Source organism: Felis catus, chromosome B4 (assembly GCF_018350175.1).
Source record: "Felis catus isolate Fca126 chromosome B4, F.catus_Fca126_mat1.0, whole genome shotgun sequence".
In the NCBI taxonomy this organism is placed as follows: Eukaryota; Metazoa; Chordata; class Mammalia; order Carnivora; family Felidae; genus Felis; species Felis catus.
In genome coordinates, this window is record NC_058374.1 from 122,242,323 (window position 1) to 122,262,568 (window position 20,246).

At 40.7% G+C, this 20,246-nt stretch overlaps 1 protein-coding gene across 7 annotated transcripts in view; it reads left to right on the forward strand.

Annotated features, from left to right (window-relative positions):
* Positions 1 to 20,246, forward strand: part of DRAM1 (DNA damage regulated autophagy modulator 1) — a 68,833-nt gene that overhangs the window by 8,316 nt on the left and 40,271 nt on the right. For 6 of the 7 annotated variants that reach the window (XM_045062240.1, XM_023257373.2, XR_006601015.1 and 3 more), the window contains exons 2-3: positions 12,136 to 12,203; positions 16,106 to 16,248. In XM_045062240.1, coding sequence (XP_044918175.1) covers positions 12,136 to 12,203; positions 16,106 to 16,248 — 211 coding nt within the window. Of the gene's footprint in view, positions 1 to 5,303; positions 5,367 to 12,135; positions 12,204 to 16,105; positions 16,249 to 20,246 lie in introns of those variants that run through there. The other variant, XM_045062241.1, reaches the window with a different exon arrangement.

Sequence of the window (20,246 nt, forward strand, 5' to 3'; positions counted from 1 at the left end):
ATACTTATTTAATACCAGCTGTGTTTGTTCCCAAATGTGTTTTTGCCAGCTATATGTATATATACATATATATATGTATGTATGTATTCACACACATATAAATAAATAAATATATATATATTTTACATATTATTTATAAAGTAAATAAAAAATATATATTATTGTAATTGTGTGATTTAACTCAACCCATATAAACTGTTGGTCTGTAAATGCAAAAAAAAAAAGAAATCTAATTTAAAAAAAATTTTTTTAACGTTTATTTATTATTGAGAGACAGAGAGAGCAGAGCATGAGCATGGGAGGGGCAGAGAGAGCAGGAGGCACAGAATCTGAAGCAGGCTCCAGGCTCTGAGCTGTCAGCACAGAGCCCAACACGGGGCTCGAACCCACGAACCACGAGATCATGACCTGAGCCAAAGTCGGACACTTAACCGACTGAGCCACCCAGGTGCCCCAAAAGAATTCTAATTTTTAAGGAAACTCAGTTGAATGCTTTGGGAAGATTCAAAAGACATAAGTTGTCAAAAAATTACAGTCTGTTTAGTAGTGTTTATGACAAATGTAAAGATTTACAAAAAACGATTAAAAAAACCCTTAGGATTCTGCACTCAAATTGCTTCAAAAGTATCTTTAAGATCTCCTTCCACTTTAAAGAGACCATAGCTAGAAATGCAATGATTCATAGCAGATGTGGCTCATATGCCAGGAAGACACACAGTGGAGTGGTACTCACATAACAGTCTTGGCCTATGTCAACAGGTATGCAAATAAATGTACATACATTTATATGCTTGTGGTGTGTGTGTATATCCACATAATTTTTATTTCTACCCACATAATTTTTGATGACTTTTTGCCTAAATAGCTTTTTTGCTTGCTAACTACATTGAATTTCAGGCAATGGTGACTTTTGCTTCCATTTCAACCAAAATAATGGGGGCTGGGATAATAACTAATCAGATAATGAGGTCTGTGTGTATAAAGGCACATATTCTGACATGATGTTAATGATACTTGAGTCTTTACAGTGGAGTGATTATTACTTCATAGTATCTCTAGGCCATGGTGTCATGAGGATGAAAAAGCAGGCTTGCCATTGAAAACTTTTAGCTAGAAAAGTATCATCCTTGAAATGATAATTTATAGTTTCACATTTTCTTCAAAAAAAGCATTACCCAAATTAGTTAATCCTAAGCATAGTAAGAACAGTGAAGATCCCAAACTTTCACAGCTCCAGCATTAATTGAGGTAATGGATGCAGTGTTGTTCAGCTTCTGAATCAACTATAAACATATGTAATTTCTCCTCTGTTTAAGTTTTCCACTGTCATTTGATGACATAAAATTCTTTTTTTTTCCATTGAAAAATAAAGTTGTGAATGTTTTTCTTCTGTTATTCTCACTTCTAAAACGTCAGTAAAGTATTGCTCAGAAGTCCAACCTCTGCAAGGCTGACAGCTTGTAAGGTCTCAATTTCAACTTAAAAAATAGAGAGTGCTCTACTCAACATTTCTCTTTACCTGACAGTAATTACATTTCAGTCCATTAAGTGTATGTATTGTAGACATAGTGCATGCCAAGGATAACTTACTAAAGGCTCCAGAAGAAATAACTGATGCAAACCTGGCTGTAGATATGCAGCACCGTAAACTCACATGGAAATGATAGGTTTTCATAAAAAGAAATGTAAGTGGGGCTCCTGGGTGGCTCAATCAAGAATCATCTGACTCTTGATATCGGCTCAGGTTATGATCTCACAGTTGTGATATCGAACCCTGCATCAGGCTCTGCACTGACAGCACAGAGTCTGCTTAAGATTCTCTCTCTCCCTCTCTCTCTCTGTCCCTCTCCCATTCGTGCGCAGGCATGCATGTGATCTCTCTCTCTCTAACATAAGATGCACAGCAGAGTAGAGTTCCTAAGTTGTGTCCATTGAAATTAGCTCTAGGGGCGCCTGGGTGGCTCAGTTGGTTAAGCGTTCAACTATTGGTTTTGGCTCAGGTCATCATCTCACAGTTTGTGAGTTTGAGCCCTACATCGGGCTCTGTGCTGACAGTGTGGAGCCTGCTTGGGATTCTGTGTCTCCCTCTCTCTCTGCCCCTCCCCTGCTCTCTCTCTCTGCCTCTCTCTCAAAAATAAATAAATAAACCTAAAGAAAATGTAAAGAAATTAGACAGCTCTAGATGCATGGCTTGGTTTTCCTATGTACTATCCATGTGACCTTGAATGAATTACTTTTCTAAGACTCAGCTTCCTCATCTTTAAGTTGGAGATAATAAGTACTTTCCTTATGAAGTTGACCAAATAAGATGTGCCTGGCTGAGTGTGAGTGCTGAGGAAATGTTAATTTTAAAATTTCTTATGTAATATTAGTAGCTGTAATACAAGCAGGGGTAGTTTTCTAAAGACTCCTCTCGGAAAACTTCCCAAATCTGATGTCTTATCACCTCCGGTTTCATTACCATCCTGGTCTGAGCCACTCAGACCAGAGTTTGTCATCTCTTGACAAACTACTGAAATAGCTTTCTAACGGTCTCTTTGGTCCATGCTTGCTTCTCTACAGCCTTTTCACAACATCCTTTAAAAACATCAATCAACTTCATATCACTTCCCTGTGCTCAGCTCTCAATGGCTTCTCATCAATTTAGAATAACAGTCAGAGTCCTTACCGTGACCCTGGGGCTCTCCGTGATGCCCTCCCCCATATACACACATGTTCTTGCTCACTCCCCTCCAGCCACACCCGCTTCCTTGCAGCTACTGACATATTGCCACCTTAAGGCCTTTGACTTGATTGTTTATCTGCTTGTAAATTTCCTGGCCCAAATATTCCATTTCATCCAGACCTTTGTTCAAGTAGCCTTCTCAGATTACTCTGTCTCAAGTAGGCAGAGCACCACTCTCTCTCAGTTTTCTTATCCAACTTTCCTTTTCTTCACAGCATTCATCACCCTGGACAGTTTTTTAAAACAGATCTTACCTATTTTTTTTAAGTTTATTTTTATTGAGAGAGAGAGAGAGAGAGAGAGAGAGAAAGTGGGGGAGGGGCAGAGAGAGAGGGAGACAGAATCCCAAGAGGTTCTGTGCTGCCCAGTTGGGGGCTTGAACTCATGAACCATGAGATCATGACTTAAGCTGAGGTCAAGAGTCAGATGCTTAACCAACTGAGCCACTCAGGTGCCCCAATTTAAAAAAAAATTTTTTTACTGTTTATTTATATTTGGGAGAGAGACAGAGGTGTGAGCAGGGGAGGGGCAGAGAGAGAGGGAGACACAGAATCTGAAGTAGGCTCCATGCTCTGAGCTGTCAGCACAGAACCCGACGCGGGGCTCGAACTCACAAACAGTGAGATCACGACCTGAGCAGAAGTTGGAGGCTTAACCGACTGAGCCACCCAGGTGGCCCCCCCCCCCCCCGCCCCGGCCTTTGTTTTAAGAGAGAGAGAGAGAGGGAGGGAGGGAGTGTGAGAGAGGAGTGGGGGAGGGGGCAGACGGAGAGAATCTTGAACAGGCTCCATGCTCAGCATAAAGCCAACACAGGATTCGATCCCTCAATCTTGGGATCATGAACTGAGCCAAAATCAAGAGTGGGATGTTCAACTCACTGAGTCACCTAGGCACCCCCACCCTAGACTATTTTTGTTGCCTTCCACAGAATGTAAGTTCCATGAAGGAGGGACTTTTTCTGTTTTATTTGTCACTACATTCACCATGCCTACAAAATTGCCAGTTGGGTTGAAGGCAATCAGTAACTCTGTGTTAAATCAGTGTATCTTTGAATTTTTTGTTAGTTGATAAGCTTCTTGAAGGTTAGTTATGTTTTTTCATCTTTGTATCCCCATCACCTGGCACCATTCCTGACCTCTAAGAGATACTTAACAATTAAAAAAAATGTTGTGAACATTGGGGCGCCTGGGTGGCGCAGTCGGTTAAGCGTCCGACTTCAGCCAGGTCACGATCTCACGGTCCGGGAGTTCGAGCCCCGCGTCAGGCTCTGGGCTGATGGCTCAGAGCCTGGAGCCTGTTTCTGATTCTGTGTCTCCCTCTCTCTCTGCCCCTCCCCCGTTCATGCTCTGTCTCTCTCTGTCCCAAAAATAAATAAACGTTGAAAAAAAAAATTAAAAAAAAAAATGTTGTGAACAAAGAGGATGAACAATTAATAGAAAGGGGAACAATTTGCATGTGGGTGGGGTGAGAAGAGAGCAAGTTGTTTGCTTTTATGAGTAGGAAATTCTTTTCGAGTTTAAAAATGGTTGATATAGGGGCACCTGACTGGCTTAATCCGTAGAGCACGTGACTTATGATCTCAGGGTTGTAAGTTCGAGCCCTGGGTTGGGCAGAGAGATAAATTAAAATAAAATCTTTATTATTTATTTTTTTATTTTTTTTTTTAATTTTTTTTTTTCAACATTTATTTATTTTTTGGGACAGAGAGAGACAGAGCATGAACGGGGCAGGGGCAGAGAGAGAGGGAGACACAGAATCAGAAACAGGCTCCAGGCTCTGAGCCATTAGCCCAGAGCCTGACGCGGGGCTCGAACTCACGGACCGCGAGATCGTGACCTGGCTGAAGTCGGACGCTTAAGCGACTGCGCCACCCAGGCGCCCCTAAAATAAAATCTTTAAAAATAAATAAATAAAATAAAAATGGTTAATATAGCTGTACGGTGCCTCCCACTCTAGAATAATCATGAGCAAACACAGCTGCTAAAAGTCCTAACAATTAAAAATATCTAATAAAATGTAATGACTTTATTATCACACTCCTTTCCTTCAAATGTTATATTTAAATATTGTGAAGATAAAACAAGTATGGTCTCCTTTTTATTGGTGCATTTAGTGTCTTCAGGTTCTAAGTCCTGATCAGTTTACCAAAAATGGGCCTAGAATTTTAGGGCAGTTTAATAAACCTCATTCTGGGCAGATAATTTTGTGCATTATCAGCATGTCAGTTCCCCAGATAAACCGTGACCCCAGACTTTGGAGTGTAGCTCGGCTTATATTATCATGTAGTTCTTCTTTGCATTGTTTTCACTCCTCTCAGCATCAAGTGATTATGCCCTGGTATGGCATGATAAATTAGTCTGGAGAAGGATATTAGACAAACAACTTGGAATTTTCCATGGTGAACTTAATTTGTAGAAATGTAAATACAGGAAATGTAGAGGTAAACTGATTACTTAGACACAATCCTAATCTAGAAACAACCAGCTACACACAACAGCCTCAACAGCTTCTAAGCCTCATGCAAATGAACAATTACTTTCTGTCCTGGTTGCAGCTTCCAGGAAGTGCCTCATTTACAAGGAAGCATGTGAGGAGGAGCTGGGACCTGGCAGGGCCAGAACTCTGTTGCTTAAGTCATGAGGTACAGGACTATGTGGTGGGAATTGGGTGGGGAGACTATCAGGTAGGGTTGGGAGGCAGTTGGTTTCATTCTCCAGTTTCCTGAATCAGTACCCAAGTATAGCTGTGCTGACCACTACCTCTGCCTTTGTGCAATGAGATCATTTAGTTTGAGCTTAAAAAAATAAAAAATAAAAATGAAAAGAGTCTACTCATAGTTTCTCTTGGTACCCCTTGGTGTTACACTCATCTGGATTCTAATATCAGGCAGAAGATGTGATGCAGTATTTATTAATGATGTTGTCACATATTAGCTCAGAGACTGAAAGACTTAAAAGAACGTTTTATTTATTTATTTATTTTTAAATTTTTTTTTTTCAACGTTTATTTATTTTTGGGACAGAGAGAGACAGGGCATGAACGGGGGAGGGGCAGAGAGAGAGGGAGACACAGAATCGGAAACAGGCTCCAGGCTCTGAGCCATCAGCCCAGAGCCCGACGCGGGGCTCGAACTCCCGGACCGCGAGATCGTGACCTGGCTGAAGTCGGACGCTTAACCGACTGCGCCACCCAGGCACCCCTAAAAGAACGTTTTAAAGTAAAAGAGCCTAGCGGCGCATGGATGGCTCAGTTGGTTAAGCGGGCCAACTTCAGCTCAGGTCGTGATCTTACAGTTTGTGAGTTCAAGCCCCACTTTGGGCTCTGTGCTGACAGCTCCGAGCCTGGAGCCCTCTTCGGATTCTGTGTCTCCCTCTCTCTCCGCCCTTCCCCTGCTTGCACTCTGTCTCTCTGTCTCTCTCAAAATTGAATAAACATTAAAAAAAATTAAAAAGAACAAACCAAATAAGTATATTCCTTTAAAATTTTACTGGATAATGTCCCTAAAAACATGAAAATTTAATTAAGAGTGAGAATTAAAAATGAAAGATGGGGCGCCTGGGTGGCTCAGTTGGTTAAGCATCTGACTTTGGCTCAGGTCATGATCTCACAGTTCGTGGGACTGATCCCCACATTGGACTCTGTGCTGACAGCTCAGAGCCTAGAGCCTGCTTCAGATTCTGTGTCTCCATCTCTCTCTATCCTCCTCCCCCATTCACAGTCTGTCTCTCTCTCTCAAAAATAAATAAGCATTAAAAAAAAAAAGAAAATATAAAGTAAAAGAGCCTTTCATTTTTATTAATGATAATGGGCAACCACTACTATTTTTTTTTAATTAAAGTAAAATTAACATACAATATTATATTAGTTTCAGGTGTACAATATAATGATTCAACAATTCTGTGCATTCCTCAGTGATCACCAAGATAAGTGTACTTTTTATCTATTTTGCCCATTCCCTCACCCTCCTCCCCTTTGGCAACCACCAGTTTTCTCTCTGTAGTTAAGTTTGTGTTTTTGTTTGTCTCTTTTTTCTTTGTTTGTTTGTTTTGTTTCCTAAATAACATATATGGATGAAATAATATGGTATTTGTCTTTCCTTTATTTATTTTACTTAGCATTAAAGCTTCTAGGTCCATCGATGTTGTTACAAATGGTAAAATCTCATTCTTTTTTATGGCTGAGTAACATTCCATTTTGCATCATTGTGTGTGTGTGTGTGTGTGTGTGTGTGTGTGTGTGTGTATACCACATCTTTATCCATTCTTGTATTGTTGGACACTTGGACTGCTTCCATATCTTGGCTATTGTAAATAATGCTGTGATAAACATAAGGGTGCATATATTTTTTTGAATTAGTGTTTTCATGTTCTTTGAGTAAATGCCCAGTAGTAAAATTGCTGAATTATATGGTCATTCTATTTTTAATTTTTTGAGGAACTTCCATACTGTTTTCCACAATGGCTGCACCAGTTTACATTCCCACCAACAGTACATGAGGGTTCCCTTTTCTCTACATCCTCACTAACACTTGTTATTTCTTTTTAATTCTAGTCTTTCTTACAGGTGTAGGGTGATTTCTCATTGTGTTTTGATTTGAATTTCCCTGATGATGAGTGATGTTGAACATCTTTTCCGTTTGTATGTCTTTTTTGGAAAAATGTCTATTTAGGTCCCCAGTTTTAATCAGATTATTATTATTTTTTTGTGTTGACTTGTATAAGTTCTTTATATATTTTGGAATATTAACCCCTTATGGGATATATCATTTGCAAATATCTTCTCTCATTCAGTAGGGGGCCTTGTTGTTTATTGATGGTTTCCTTTGCTGTGCAAGAGCTTTTTATTTTGGGGTAGTCCCAAGTAGTTTAATTTGGCTTTTATTTTTAAAAGTTCTTAGAAATGTCAGGGTGCCTGGGTGGCTCAGTGGATTAAATGTCTGACTTTTGATTTCGGCTCAGGTCACACACAATCTCATGGTTCAAGAGTTCAAGCCCCATGTGGGGCTCCGTGCTGACGATGCGGAGCCTGCTTGGAATTCTCTCTTTCTCCCTCTCTCTCTCTGCCCCTCTCACTCTCTCTCTGTCTCTCAAAATAAATAATCTTAAAAAAAGAAAGTTCCTAGAAGTGTCACATTTTCGTTTGCTGCTTAGACAGTTTTCTTGAAATATCTTGAGCGAAATTTCACCATATGTAGTTAGGTACCATTTTGTCACTTAAGGGAAATAAATCACAAACTGACCATTCTTACCTGATAGATGGGGAATTTGTTACTCAGATTGTATCTAACACATAGTATGTGTCCCTTAAATATTTTGTTGATGAGCAGATAAATTTCATGGTTGTTTGTGGAGCCAAATAAAAAAAATTTTTAAAGATGGTTGCATTTAATCAAACAATGGTTATGAATGCGGTGCATTAATATTTTACTCCCGTTTTTGTAGTATGGTCACTGCCTATGTCGTAGTGCGAAGTTTAGGAATGTAGGCCCATTGATACTCACGTACTGATGGTAGGTGCTGTGGACTCAGTAATCCTGAAAGAAAATCAGATTAATTATGGTAGTAAATATTTGTCAAAAATGTTTTACAATTCAATTATGGTATTTAAGGAATTACGAGCTCTTGCCTAGTTTACACGTTCCTGGTGTACAAGAAGGGCATGATGATCTCTTTTCATTACCAACATGGTTCATTCCCATGGTGTGCTGGAGCCAGCTGATATGTGCTCCTGGGAGCCAGCCGTGTATATTTCTTCCCAGTTCAATGTTTAATAACCTACATTTTGGTAGCTTGAACTTTGACTTGTTGGCAGTATTTACACCATGGAAATTGGCCTATGCTACAAATCAGACTCCCTCTGAGCAAGTTGTTAAACATTTACCAGCATACCAGTGTTCATTCTCTACCCCCACTGCCAATCCTTCTAATTTCTTCATTCCTTGCCTGCTTTAGAGCACACGGGAGACAGGGAAGTCAAGGAGTCAGATATCTGGATTGTATTAAAAACAAAATTTAACTGAACAAAAATTTAAAAATCTTATTAGCTTTATTCATGGATTCATGAATCAAGCAACATCCAGTCTAGCAGACAGAAAGAAGATCTGAGAGGGTGCCTTGGTGGCTCAGATAGTTGAGCTATCCGGCTGTTGATTGCAGCACAGGTCTTGATCTCAGGGTCATGAGTTCAAGACCCGAGTTGGGCTCCATACTAGGTGTGAAGCCTAATTTAAACAACAACAACAACAACAACAACAACAACAACAACAACAAAACAAACGGAACTCTGAGGAGTTGTACAAAATAAAAGACTTTTATAGACAGAAGGGAGCAGGAACAAGGAAGTTATACTGGGCAAGAAGCCAATTGGTTATTGCAAGGTTACTTTCCTTACACGGGAAGACAGGGGTCTTATAAGGCAGATTATGCAACTTGCTGTTCAGATGATTCCTGAATGACTGATTTAAGATTCCATTTCCAGGAGAGCTGAAACTGTAAATAAGTCTCAGTTTGGTGACTTGGGGCTTAGCATGAGCAACTCCATTTTGGGTCTATTGTTTTGTGTTTAATAATTGGAATATAGATTCCTCTCCTTAATAACTCTGTGACCTTGAACAAGTTCTGTAACCTCTCTAATACCAGTTTCTTCCTTAGTAAAATGGGGTTGAAATAAGACTTACCTCAAGGGTCACCTGGGTGGCTCAATTGGTTAAGCATCTGACTTCAGCTCACATCATGCTCTCACAGTTTGTGAGTTCAAGCCCCACATTGGGCTCTGTGCTGACAGCATGGACCCTGCTTGGATCCTCTGTCTCCCTCTCTCTCTGCCCCTCCCCTGCTTACACAGTCTCTCTCAAAAATAAACATTTAAAAAATCATAAAATCTCACCTCAAGATTTGAGGATAAAAAGAAATGATATATAATAACCACCTAACAATGTTTGGTCCATAGTAAATGCTCAGTAAGTGGTATTTATTAGGTTTGGGGTTTTTTTATTATTATTGCCAGTACTGATAGTCATTCATTCATTCAACAAATACATATGGATTTGGGCCCTTGACATATGTCTTGGTTTGCTGTCAGTGGACAGATAGTTCCAGAGTCTGGTCAACTTCTCTCCTGTTAGGGTGCCTTCTTCTCCCCAGCTACCTATCCTCATAAATATCTTCCTCACTCCTCCATTTCCTTGCCTTTCTTCACAAGTAAGCAGTCTTCCGGGCATGTGGCAGCTTACTCTCTCAGGTCTGTGATCGCAAGTACTCTTGCATAACTCACCTGGAAGCTGCTTCTTTAGATCCTGAGGCCAAGGACGGAAGGCTTGATTTCTACATGAGATTTAATCTTTGGGCAAAAGTGCTGCCGGAGGGTATAAGCTGTCTCTGCCTTCTTGCCATTACAGGTTCGGTCCCCTTTTCTTCAACGTTTATTTATTTTTGGGACAGAGAGAGACAGAGCATGAATGGGGGAGGGGCAGAGAGAGAGGGAGACACAGAATCGGAAACAGGCTCCAGGCTCTGAGCCATCAGCCCAGAGCCTGACGCGGGGCTCGAACTCATGGACCGCAAGATCGTGACCTGGCTGAAGTCGGACGCTTAACCGACTGCGCCACCCAGGCGCCCCTCGGTCCCCTTTTCTTACCCACTTTGTCGTGCTCAGAGGGACGTCCCACACATGGTGCAGTCTTCTCTGCCTCAGCATTCCTTTGGGGAGAAAAATGGTTATTTAAATGGCAACGTTAGATTCTAAACCCTCCAGATTCCTACAGGTGCAAGTGGCACTGAGATTGAAATCATTAGGAATAGAAGTATTTGTTGTAAGGGGGAGTATTAGCCTCTTTATACTCTCCAAGTATTAAGTGTGCACAAAATTTAGATTCCTGCTGCCTTCTGCACACGTGGGCTTCTTGTGGGATTTCTCAAATAATTTGAAGTGTGCCTTTCAACATGATCAGTTTTTCAGTACTTATATTTCAGAGCTGTTTTAAAACACGGAAACACTTAAAACTGGTATGAATTGTTTCATGCTGGGAACTCTTTTGCCATCAGTTTTAAACTGTTGCTTTATGGGAGCAGGTTGACAGTGTAAAAATGTAAACTTTGGCATGAATGAATAGAAAACAGAACACGTTCAAATGCTACTTTCCAGATCATTATTTTTTTGCAGCTTATTTAATTGATTAATTGATTGCACCAGAAAAATGTCTTATAGAAACTATTTTTTATTGAAATACTTTATCACAATTAATATATTCTTGATGCCCATTGTTTCCATAAGGTTCTAATAGGTATCAATGATATTGCTCAGCTTTCCACCATTCTGTTTTCAGCAGTGTAAACTCTTGTGGAGGGGCGCCTGGGTGGCGCAGTCGGTTAAGCGTCCGACTTCAGCCAGGTCACGATCTCGCGGTCCGTGAGTTCGAGCCCCGCGTCGGGCTCTGGGCTGATGGCTCGGAGCCTGGAGCCTGTTTCTGATTCTGTGTCTCCCTCTCTCTCTGCCCCTCCCCCGTTGATGCTCTGTCTCTCTCTGTTTCAAAAATAAATAAACGTTGAAAAAAAAATTTAAAAAATAAACTCTTGTGGATAACTCAAATTGTTAAAAAAATGTACATGATGTGTTTATGTATAGTTACAATCCAGATAGATTTTTCAAACTTGATTTTAGATTTCTTTTTCCCAAAATAGTCACATTGAATTCTTATTGAGAATGAACACACATCAAGTTTATTGAGAAACATCACTACCATTGACTTTAAATATTTTCTAGCTTTTTAAAAAAAATATTTATTTATTTTTGAGAGAGAGGGGGATAGGGGCAGAGAGAGGATTCAAAGCTGGCTCTGTGCTGATAAGAGATAGCTCAATGCAGGGCTCGAACTCATGAACTGCAAGATCATGACCTGAGCTGAAGCTGGATGCTTAACCAACTGAGCCATGCAGGTGCCCCAGTATTTCCTACTTCTTTATGATCGGAAAAAATTACTTAAAAAAATTTTTTTTTACCGTTTTTATTTATTATTGAGAGACAGAGAGAGACAGAGCATGAGCGGGGAGAGGCAGAGAGAGGAAGAAACAGAATCCGAAGCAGGCTCCAGGCTCGGAGCTGTCAGCACAGAGCCCGATGTGGGGCTCGAACTCACAAACTGCAAGATCATGACCTGAGCCGAAGTCGGACGCTTAACTGACTGAGCCACCCAGGCGCCCCATGATGGGAAAAAATTAAATGTAACCTCTCAAGGTAGAAAAATGAGTTTTAGATTTTTCAGAGCCAAAATGAGAATACTTTAGAGCAAAATTAGACCAAGTCTTTGGAATTCAAAGTGGCTGAACACCCAGAAGAAACACCCTATAAAACCTGCCAATTACATGGTCTGAACAGAATTCCTTTTTAATAATTCAGAAATTTCTCTTTGTCAGTGATACAGGAACAACACCTCCAGAAAGTGGTATTTTTGGATTTATGATAAACTTCTCTGCATTTCTTGGTAAGTATGCAATAATTCTTATGAAAAATTCACAGTCTCAAGTGAAGTAAAATGTGTCATTTACAGTGTGTATATAATTTTTTGTTATTTTTTTAGCAGACTTAATTTTTTAGAACAATTTTAGATTCACAGCAAAACTGAGCAAAAGGTAGGGATTTCTCATATATGCCTTGCCTCCCACCCTGTGGCCTCCCCCACTATGACCATCCCTGAAAAGAGTTGTACGTTGGTTACAATTGATGAACCTACATTGACACATCATTATCCCCCAAAGTCCATAGTTTACATTAGGGTTCTCTCTTGGTGTGTATAATTTTTTTTAAAGTACAAGCTTTGCAACTAGAATTTTGTTCTACCTTGAGAAACTTAAAATGACTGGAAAGTTATTTATGGCCTCATTTATAGAACGATTCTTCACTTCATCTAGTAATGTGCCACAGGATTTTGAAATGAATTTTAAATGTAATTTGTTTATAAATTTGTGATTTGTATCCCACGCGTTTGTGAAAGCCAAAGCACCTAGTGTACAAGCTAATGTTTCTCAGAGTGGGTACTGAAAGCCACTTACCTGAAGATCATCTGGGATGCCAGTTAGAATGCATGTTCCCAGGGAAAAATGCAGATCTACTCAGTCAGAACCTGTGGGAGTGGGCTGAAGAATCAGCATGGTGGTCAAGCACTCTAGGGGACTTGGATACTTACTATAGCTTGGGAACTCCTGACAAAGGTGTTGTCTGACCCGTAGGAGAAAAGGAAAAAAGGTGAAACAGACAACACTTTGTCTCCAACTCAGGTATGATTGTTCCTTTCAGTCCCTCAAATGCAACTGAGAATAGGATACAATGCATTTGATAGATAGATACAGTTGATAGGATACAAGCCTCTCATGAACCAATCAATATAATGACTAAAAAACTTAGTCTACTATGGGGAAATCTGGGTGTATAGATGTAAGATGGGGGGCTCTTTCTCCTAGTCCTTTCGTAAGCCCTTACCTCCTGGAACAATCAGGTGTTTGTCAGGGGCCTATCATGTAACCAATACTTTCTACCCTTCTCTACTGGTGCAGGGTGGGAAAGGGCAGAGGCACGGGGGAACCCTAGTGACTTGGCATTTTTGGAATTTGTTCATCTTACTTGGTAGAAAGTTTCATGTGTCATTCATTTGTGGTGTTCTCATCCCAAGGTTTTGGAGGTGAGCGAGGGGAGTGTAGAAATAGGAGTCAATCAATCTCAGTGTCCTTTTATGCCATCCTTGCCTAGAGTCCAGATTTAGAAGATGGAGAGATTATTTCATCACTGGCAAGCAATAAATATGGCCTTTTGCTTCTAGACAAGGCAGAATCTGTCATGAACATCTTTGCTTACAATTGTCTATGATAAATGATGAGCTTTTAGCCTGCTTTTTAAATTTCAGCAAAAAAAAAAAAAAAATGACCATCACACCATGTCAGTATGTTGAAATCTACTTTGTTCTTTTAACACATGCATGATACCCCTCTCATGGGTATATTATAGCTTATTTAATCAGTCCCCTCTTGTTAAGCATTTAGGCTATTTCTGACTTTGCAATTTACAATGCTCAAGTGAATATTCTTTTTAATACATCTTTGCATATTGATGTAAGATCTTCTATAAGGTAAATTTGTTGAGTAAAAGTTATTACAGATCTAAAATTTTGATAGCTGTCCATGTATTCAACATTCATTTAATAAGTGCTTACTATGTGGTAGGCTCTGTGCTTATGCTTAGTGCTAGGGCCCCAGCAGCAGAAAGACAAGGACCCTGCTGTTATGGAACTCATGTATAGTAAAGTTTATTTATTTTGAGAGAGACAGAGACCGCACGAGTTGGGGGGGGGGGTGGTCAGAGAGAGAGAGAGAGAGAGAGAGAGAGAATCCCAAGCAGGCTCAGCACTGCCAGCCCAGAGCCCCACAAGGGCTTGAACCCATGAAGCTGGGAGACCATGACTTGAGCTAAAACCAAGAGCCAGACGCCTGCCCAAGCCCAACCGACTGAGCCACTCAGGTGCTCCAGAGATTATATGTTATTGTGACATTACTCTCCGTAACAATAAGTGGCATTTGATTAATTGGTAAGGTCTTTGGAAAAACATACCTTTTGTACCGTCCTCACACCCTTCACAAGAACCAGTGGCAATGAAAGAACTAGCCATGAAAAGCAACACTGTAAGATAATTGAGTTATAGGAAAATCCTTTAAAACCTGAGGATGGAAATGCTTTAAGCTTACACAAAACCCAGAAGCTAAACAGGAAAGAATTGATAGATTTAGTAGATAAGAAATTAAAACTTCTAAAAAAAATTAAAACTTCTAACTGATGAAGGATACCAAACCAACCAACCAACCAACCACCAAAAACCAAAAACAAAATTTAAGACAGACCAGAAGAAAACTTGTAATATTTATAGCAGACAGTAGACTAATGTCTACTACTAATGTTTAAAAAGCAACTGCAGGGGCGCCTGGGTGGCTCAGTTGGCTGAGTGTCTGACTCTTGATTTTGGTTCAGGTCATGACCTCACAGTTCCTGGGATCAAGCCCCACGTCGGGATCTGCACTGACAGCATGGTGCTTGCTTGGGATTTTCTCTCTCTCTCTCTCTTTCTCTCTCTCTCAGTAAACATTTTTTTTTAACGTTTTATTTATTTTTGAGACAGAGAGAGACAGAGCATGAATGGGGGAGGGTCAGAGAGAGGGAGACACAGAATCTGAAACAGGCTCCAGGCTCTGAGCTGTCAGCACAGAGCCCGACGCGGGGCTCAAACTCGGACCGCGAGATTATGACCTGAGCCAAAGTCGGCTGCTTAACCGACTGAGCCACCCAGGCGCCCCACAGTAAACATTTTTTAAAAAGCAATTACAAATTAAAAATGAAGGGCCGCCTGGGTGGCTCAGTTGAGCGTCCAACTTCAGCTCAGGTCCTGATCTTGTGGTCTGTGAGTTCGAGCCCCGCATCGGGCTCTGTGCTGACAGCTCCGAGCCTGGAGCCTGCTTCGGATTCTGTGTCTCCCTCTCTCTCTCTGCCCCTCCCCCGCTCATGCTCTGTCTCTCTCAGTCAAAAATAAATAAAACATTAAAAAAATTAAAAAAAATGAATAGACAAACTCAAGAGAAAAATAAAAGAAGTTTAAATGCAATTTTCAGAAAAAGAAATGCAGATGACTGGTAGACATACTGAAAGTTGCTCAATCTCACTAATGATCAGAGGGATGCAGTTTAAACCAACAGGTTGCTGATTCTCATCCATTAGGTTGGTAGCAATTAAAAAAGCCATTAAAAGGACTTGTAAAATTGCTTTCAAACTCTGCTGTGAGAGTATAAACGCTGCCATACAGTCTTGGGGCAATTTGCAGATACTTCTTGGCATTTCAGTTGTGCACGGTTTTTGTTCCAGTAATATTGTTTCTAGGAATTCATCTTTCAGAAACACTGAAAGCATGCCAAATACTTGTGTACCAGGCTGTTCAATGAGCATTCCTTGTAACAGGAGAAACAGAGAGACAATGTAGAAGTTGAACGTTAAGAGAATGATGAAATAAATATATACCGTGATGAGACCCCTAAAAATGTGGAAGTAGACTTACTTGTACTGACATGGTAAGATCTCCATGGTGACTTATCTCAAGTGAAAAAGAGTAAGTCACAGAATATGTGCACAGTAGCATTTATGTGAAAAAGATAACAGGCAAATTTGTGTGTGATGATACACACAGTGGGGAGAGTGAGTTGGGGTGAGGAAGGACAGGGTGGGTGAGTGGGAGACTATGGCAGTTGGGAAACTGAAATACAGATTTTAAAAACACAAGGCAAAACTTTCCCTGTGTTTTTTGTTCTAAAAGGTCAAATAATAAAAGTTCACCAAAGTGCCCTTCTTTTTCAGGTGCAGCCACAATGTACACAAGATACAAAATAGTAGAGAAGCAAAATCAAACCAGCTATTTCAGCACGCCTGTTTTTAACCTGGTGTCGCTAGTTCTTGGATTGGTGGGATGTATCGGAATGGGCATTGTAGCCAATTTCCAGGTGTGTCCTGAAGTTTTTTTTCTGTTCTTGGGGATGATGGAATATGTGTGTGTGTCTGGAGTAGAGAAGCAGGAACACAAGGGGCATGCTTGTGCCAGGAGAGTTCTCAAATAGTTGATGAGTTTGTAAAAGTGGGGATAGTTTGCTTCTTAGAAACACATCTTTATCGTTTGAAAGTCAGTCCTGCCTGGTGCTTGGGAGAGGGTGGGGTTCACGTTTGCACACCTATGAGAGAGCGTGTTTCACACGATGTTCCGGACTCTGCATTGCCCCATGTTACTAACATGATCTGATGGGTGGGGAGAGTGACTTCAGTCACTGTAATAGTTTCATAAAGAGTGTGAAAGTATTTGTGTATATGAGTGTGTGTGTGTGTGTGTGTGTGTGTGTGTGTGTGTGTATTTACCAGTTCACAGAGCAGCTCCTGATCTCTTCCCTTTGCAGGTGAGGATATAGGTACATGAAGGTGAAATCATATGCTCAGGGTTACTCAGCTCATTCATTATGGAGCCAAAACATGGAGCAAATGAACTTATATGGTGACTTCTGTGGAGTCTGCTTGATAGATTCCTACTGTGTTGAGTGTTTGAAAAAAACCCTACTTGCTTTGTTCTAACTTGTAGATACCTGTTCATCCCAAGGTCTCTTTCAGGAAGGCATGTGAGCTATTTGTCCAAGGAGACAGTATTTAATATTTTGAAAAAATGTGTTGTATTTCAAATTCGTACTAGTTATAATAGTATTGTTACTCCAGGAAGACTTGCTTCTGCCCAGGAGGACTCCTTTAACTTTTTTCCCACCAGAAGTGGGCCGATCTTGTGTGGTGCAGATATTCACAAAAAGGTGTCAACCTTGGCTGCCAGCCAGCTGCTAAAGTACACGTCCGTGCCCAGAAGCTGCAGTACAGGGCCGTTGCACCTGCTATGGGTCTGCGAGGGTAATAACCTCGGGCCTCCACCTGTACCATCTGCTTCCCATCCATTTGCTAATGCCCCCTCCTGCATGAAGTCAGACCATTGTCAGAGAGTCCTCTGTCTCACCTGCACCACATGACCTCATAAATCACTTTCTTTGCAGTGCACATGGGGGATGCCATCTGTCGATCAGGGGACAGAATAAAGTGCTCCAGGAAAGTTGGTGCTGTGTTGTGAAGGGTGAGGTGCCAAACACCCTTCCTTATATTGCATAGTATCTCCAGGACACCCTGTGGGGCAGGGATGGTCTCCCAAGCCTCAGGGCTGACGAGTTTTCATTTTTGGACATTATAAATCCATTTTTGGACATATTTGTTGTTTCTGTATTAACACTGAAAGGTCGGTAGAAAGGTGAGAGGCAGGTTTGTAGCCTCCCCAGAGCAAGTGTAGAGGGCTTCATTGAAGGAATTGTGTGAATACATTTGCTTCTGGCTCCATTTACTTTGCTACCCCTCTTGTCCCTTTATGGCGAAATAAGACAAGGGCTGCTATACATGATTGCAGGTGACATTGGTCACATGGTGGAGACTCTTGCTTTATATTTTATGCTTGTGTGCGTTTGGTTTTTCATGACAATTTTAAAAAAATTTTTTAAGTTTATTTATTTTGAGAGAGACAGAGACAGAGTGAGCAGGGAGGGCAGAGAGAGAGAGAGAGAGAGAGAGAATCCCAAGCAGGTTCTATGCCCCCAGGGCATAGCCCCACATGGGACCCAAACTCACAAAACCATGAGATCATGACCTGAGCTGAAACCAAGAGTCAGACGCATAACCACCTGAGCCACTCAGGTGCCCCTTTTCATGACGACATTTATTGAAAATTTCCTATGTGATAGAATTTATGAAAACATCCAGTACTCCTATCATGCTAGTAATGACCTCAGAATACAGGTAGTAGCATTTTCCTCGTTTGCCAGTGGAGAAATGGAGGCCCAGAGGGGTTAATACTTGCCCAGGATTGTCTGAGCACTGAAAGGCAGAAGTGCACTTTGAATTGAAGCAGTCTGTCTAGAGCCTGTGGGAAAGAGATAACTCCATTGCCAGAATGGGTAAATCTCTGAGAGTGAAAGCATGTACACAATTCACATCCCTAACACCAGAAAGCATGATGGGAAGCAAAATTAAAATGGGGGGTGAAGGGAAGATTTGGAATGATATAATCGTTAATAGATTGTTGGATATGAATTATTCGGTGGGGAATAGTAGGCACTAGATGATATCCTATCGCTTTATTCTCTAAATAACTCATGGTATAAGCACCATAGCCATCAAGTTTTAAACCAGAAAGGCAGACTTTAGAAAGAAAACTTAGATGTCAGATAATTGAACTTGTGGTTCTCTTTAGGGTTTCTATGAAGTGATTACATCTTTACAAAAACCAGAAATAGAATCTTAAACTTTCCTGAGAGCAGAGTGTTTGCCTTGTCATTGTTCCCATAAATATATCTTTACAACTTCCTTGTTTTATATCCTGTAATTCATTTTCAGCATGCCAACCTGAGCTGTTCCTTCCAGAGGAATTGGAGGTGTGCGGGCAGGAGAGCACTGGCTATCTCTGGGGGATTTGCTTGAGTAGGAGTAAATTGTATTCGTCAGAAGTTCCCAGAGCTCTCTGTCCTGAGCTGGTAGGCAGAATGGCAACTTTTTGGTGTGTCCTCACCAATCTCTCTCAATGCTTTACTTTCCTTCCTTCCAGAAATTTCCTTTTTGGAAAAGTTGTTTTCCAAGGTTTAACCCTTTCAACTTTCTAGTTTCTCTATTTTTACTATCTTTTATTGTTTTAAATGTTTATTTATTTATTGTAAATGTTAACTCATTTTTTGAGAGAGAGACATAGTGTGAGTAAGGGAGGGGCAGAGAGAGAGGGAGACATAGAATCCAAAGCAGGCTCCAGACTCTGAGCTGTCAGCACAGAGCTTGACATGGGGCTCGAACTCACGAACTGTGAGATGATGACCTGAGCCGAAGTCAGACACTTAACCAACTGAGCCACCCGGGCGCACCTCTATTTTTAACTTTTTAAATTAATAAGAGAGTTTCAAAAAAAGAGGTCCAAAAAGGGTGCTGGGTTTTTATTTTAGCCTCTATCCACAATTCATGCCTCATCTGAGAATCATTTCGCTTCCAAAAGACCTTTGATGCGAGAGTGTGTACTCCATAGCGGAAAAAGCACCTCCCACATACGACCCCTGCAGAGTCAAGGACCTTTTGAGCCAGTAATGTCAGGGCTAATGTGGGGGTTTGTGAGGGCCCATGAAGTTTGCAGATTAAGATCCTAAAGGATGTGTTGAATTGGCCAGGGTTTAAGAAGCGAATTCCCTGATAGTGTAATTGGAGGAAACAGAGTATTTAAGTTCAGGATGTTGATTTACTTAGCAAAAAAGAAAGTAGGCAGTGGAAAGCATCAGGATTCTCAGAAGATTATTCCTTAAAAGGACTCATTAGCAGTGGACATCTTGCCTTTTGTTTTCCCTTGTCCTAATGTGCCTAACATTCAAGGGGGGAGGAGAGGATCTGTTTGTCTTCATTCTTTTATTATTATTATATTTTGGTTTAATATTGTTTTTCCCCAGATTTACTGAGGTATCATTGACATATAACCTTGTATTAGTCTAAGGTGTATAACATAGTGATTTGATATATGTATATATTGCAAAATGATCACTATAAGTTCATCAACATACATTGCCTCACATAGTTACAATTTTTTTCTCGTGATGACAACTCTTAATATTTACTCTCTTAGCAAAAAAAAAAAAAAAAAAAGATTTACTCTCTTAGCAACTTTCGAATATACAGTACAGCACTGTTAACTATGCTCACCATGCTGTACATGACATCCTCAGGCCTTATATCTGGAATTTTCTATGTTTTGACCCCCTTTTCCCCACCTCCCCCCCCCCCCTGGCAACCATCAATCTGTTTTCTGTATCAAAGAGTTCAGTTTTTAACTTTTTTAAGATTCCACATATAAGTGAGATCACACAGTATTTGTCTTTCTCTGTCTGACTTATTTCACTTAGCA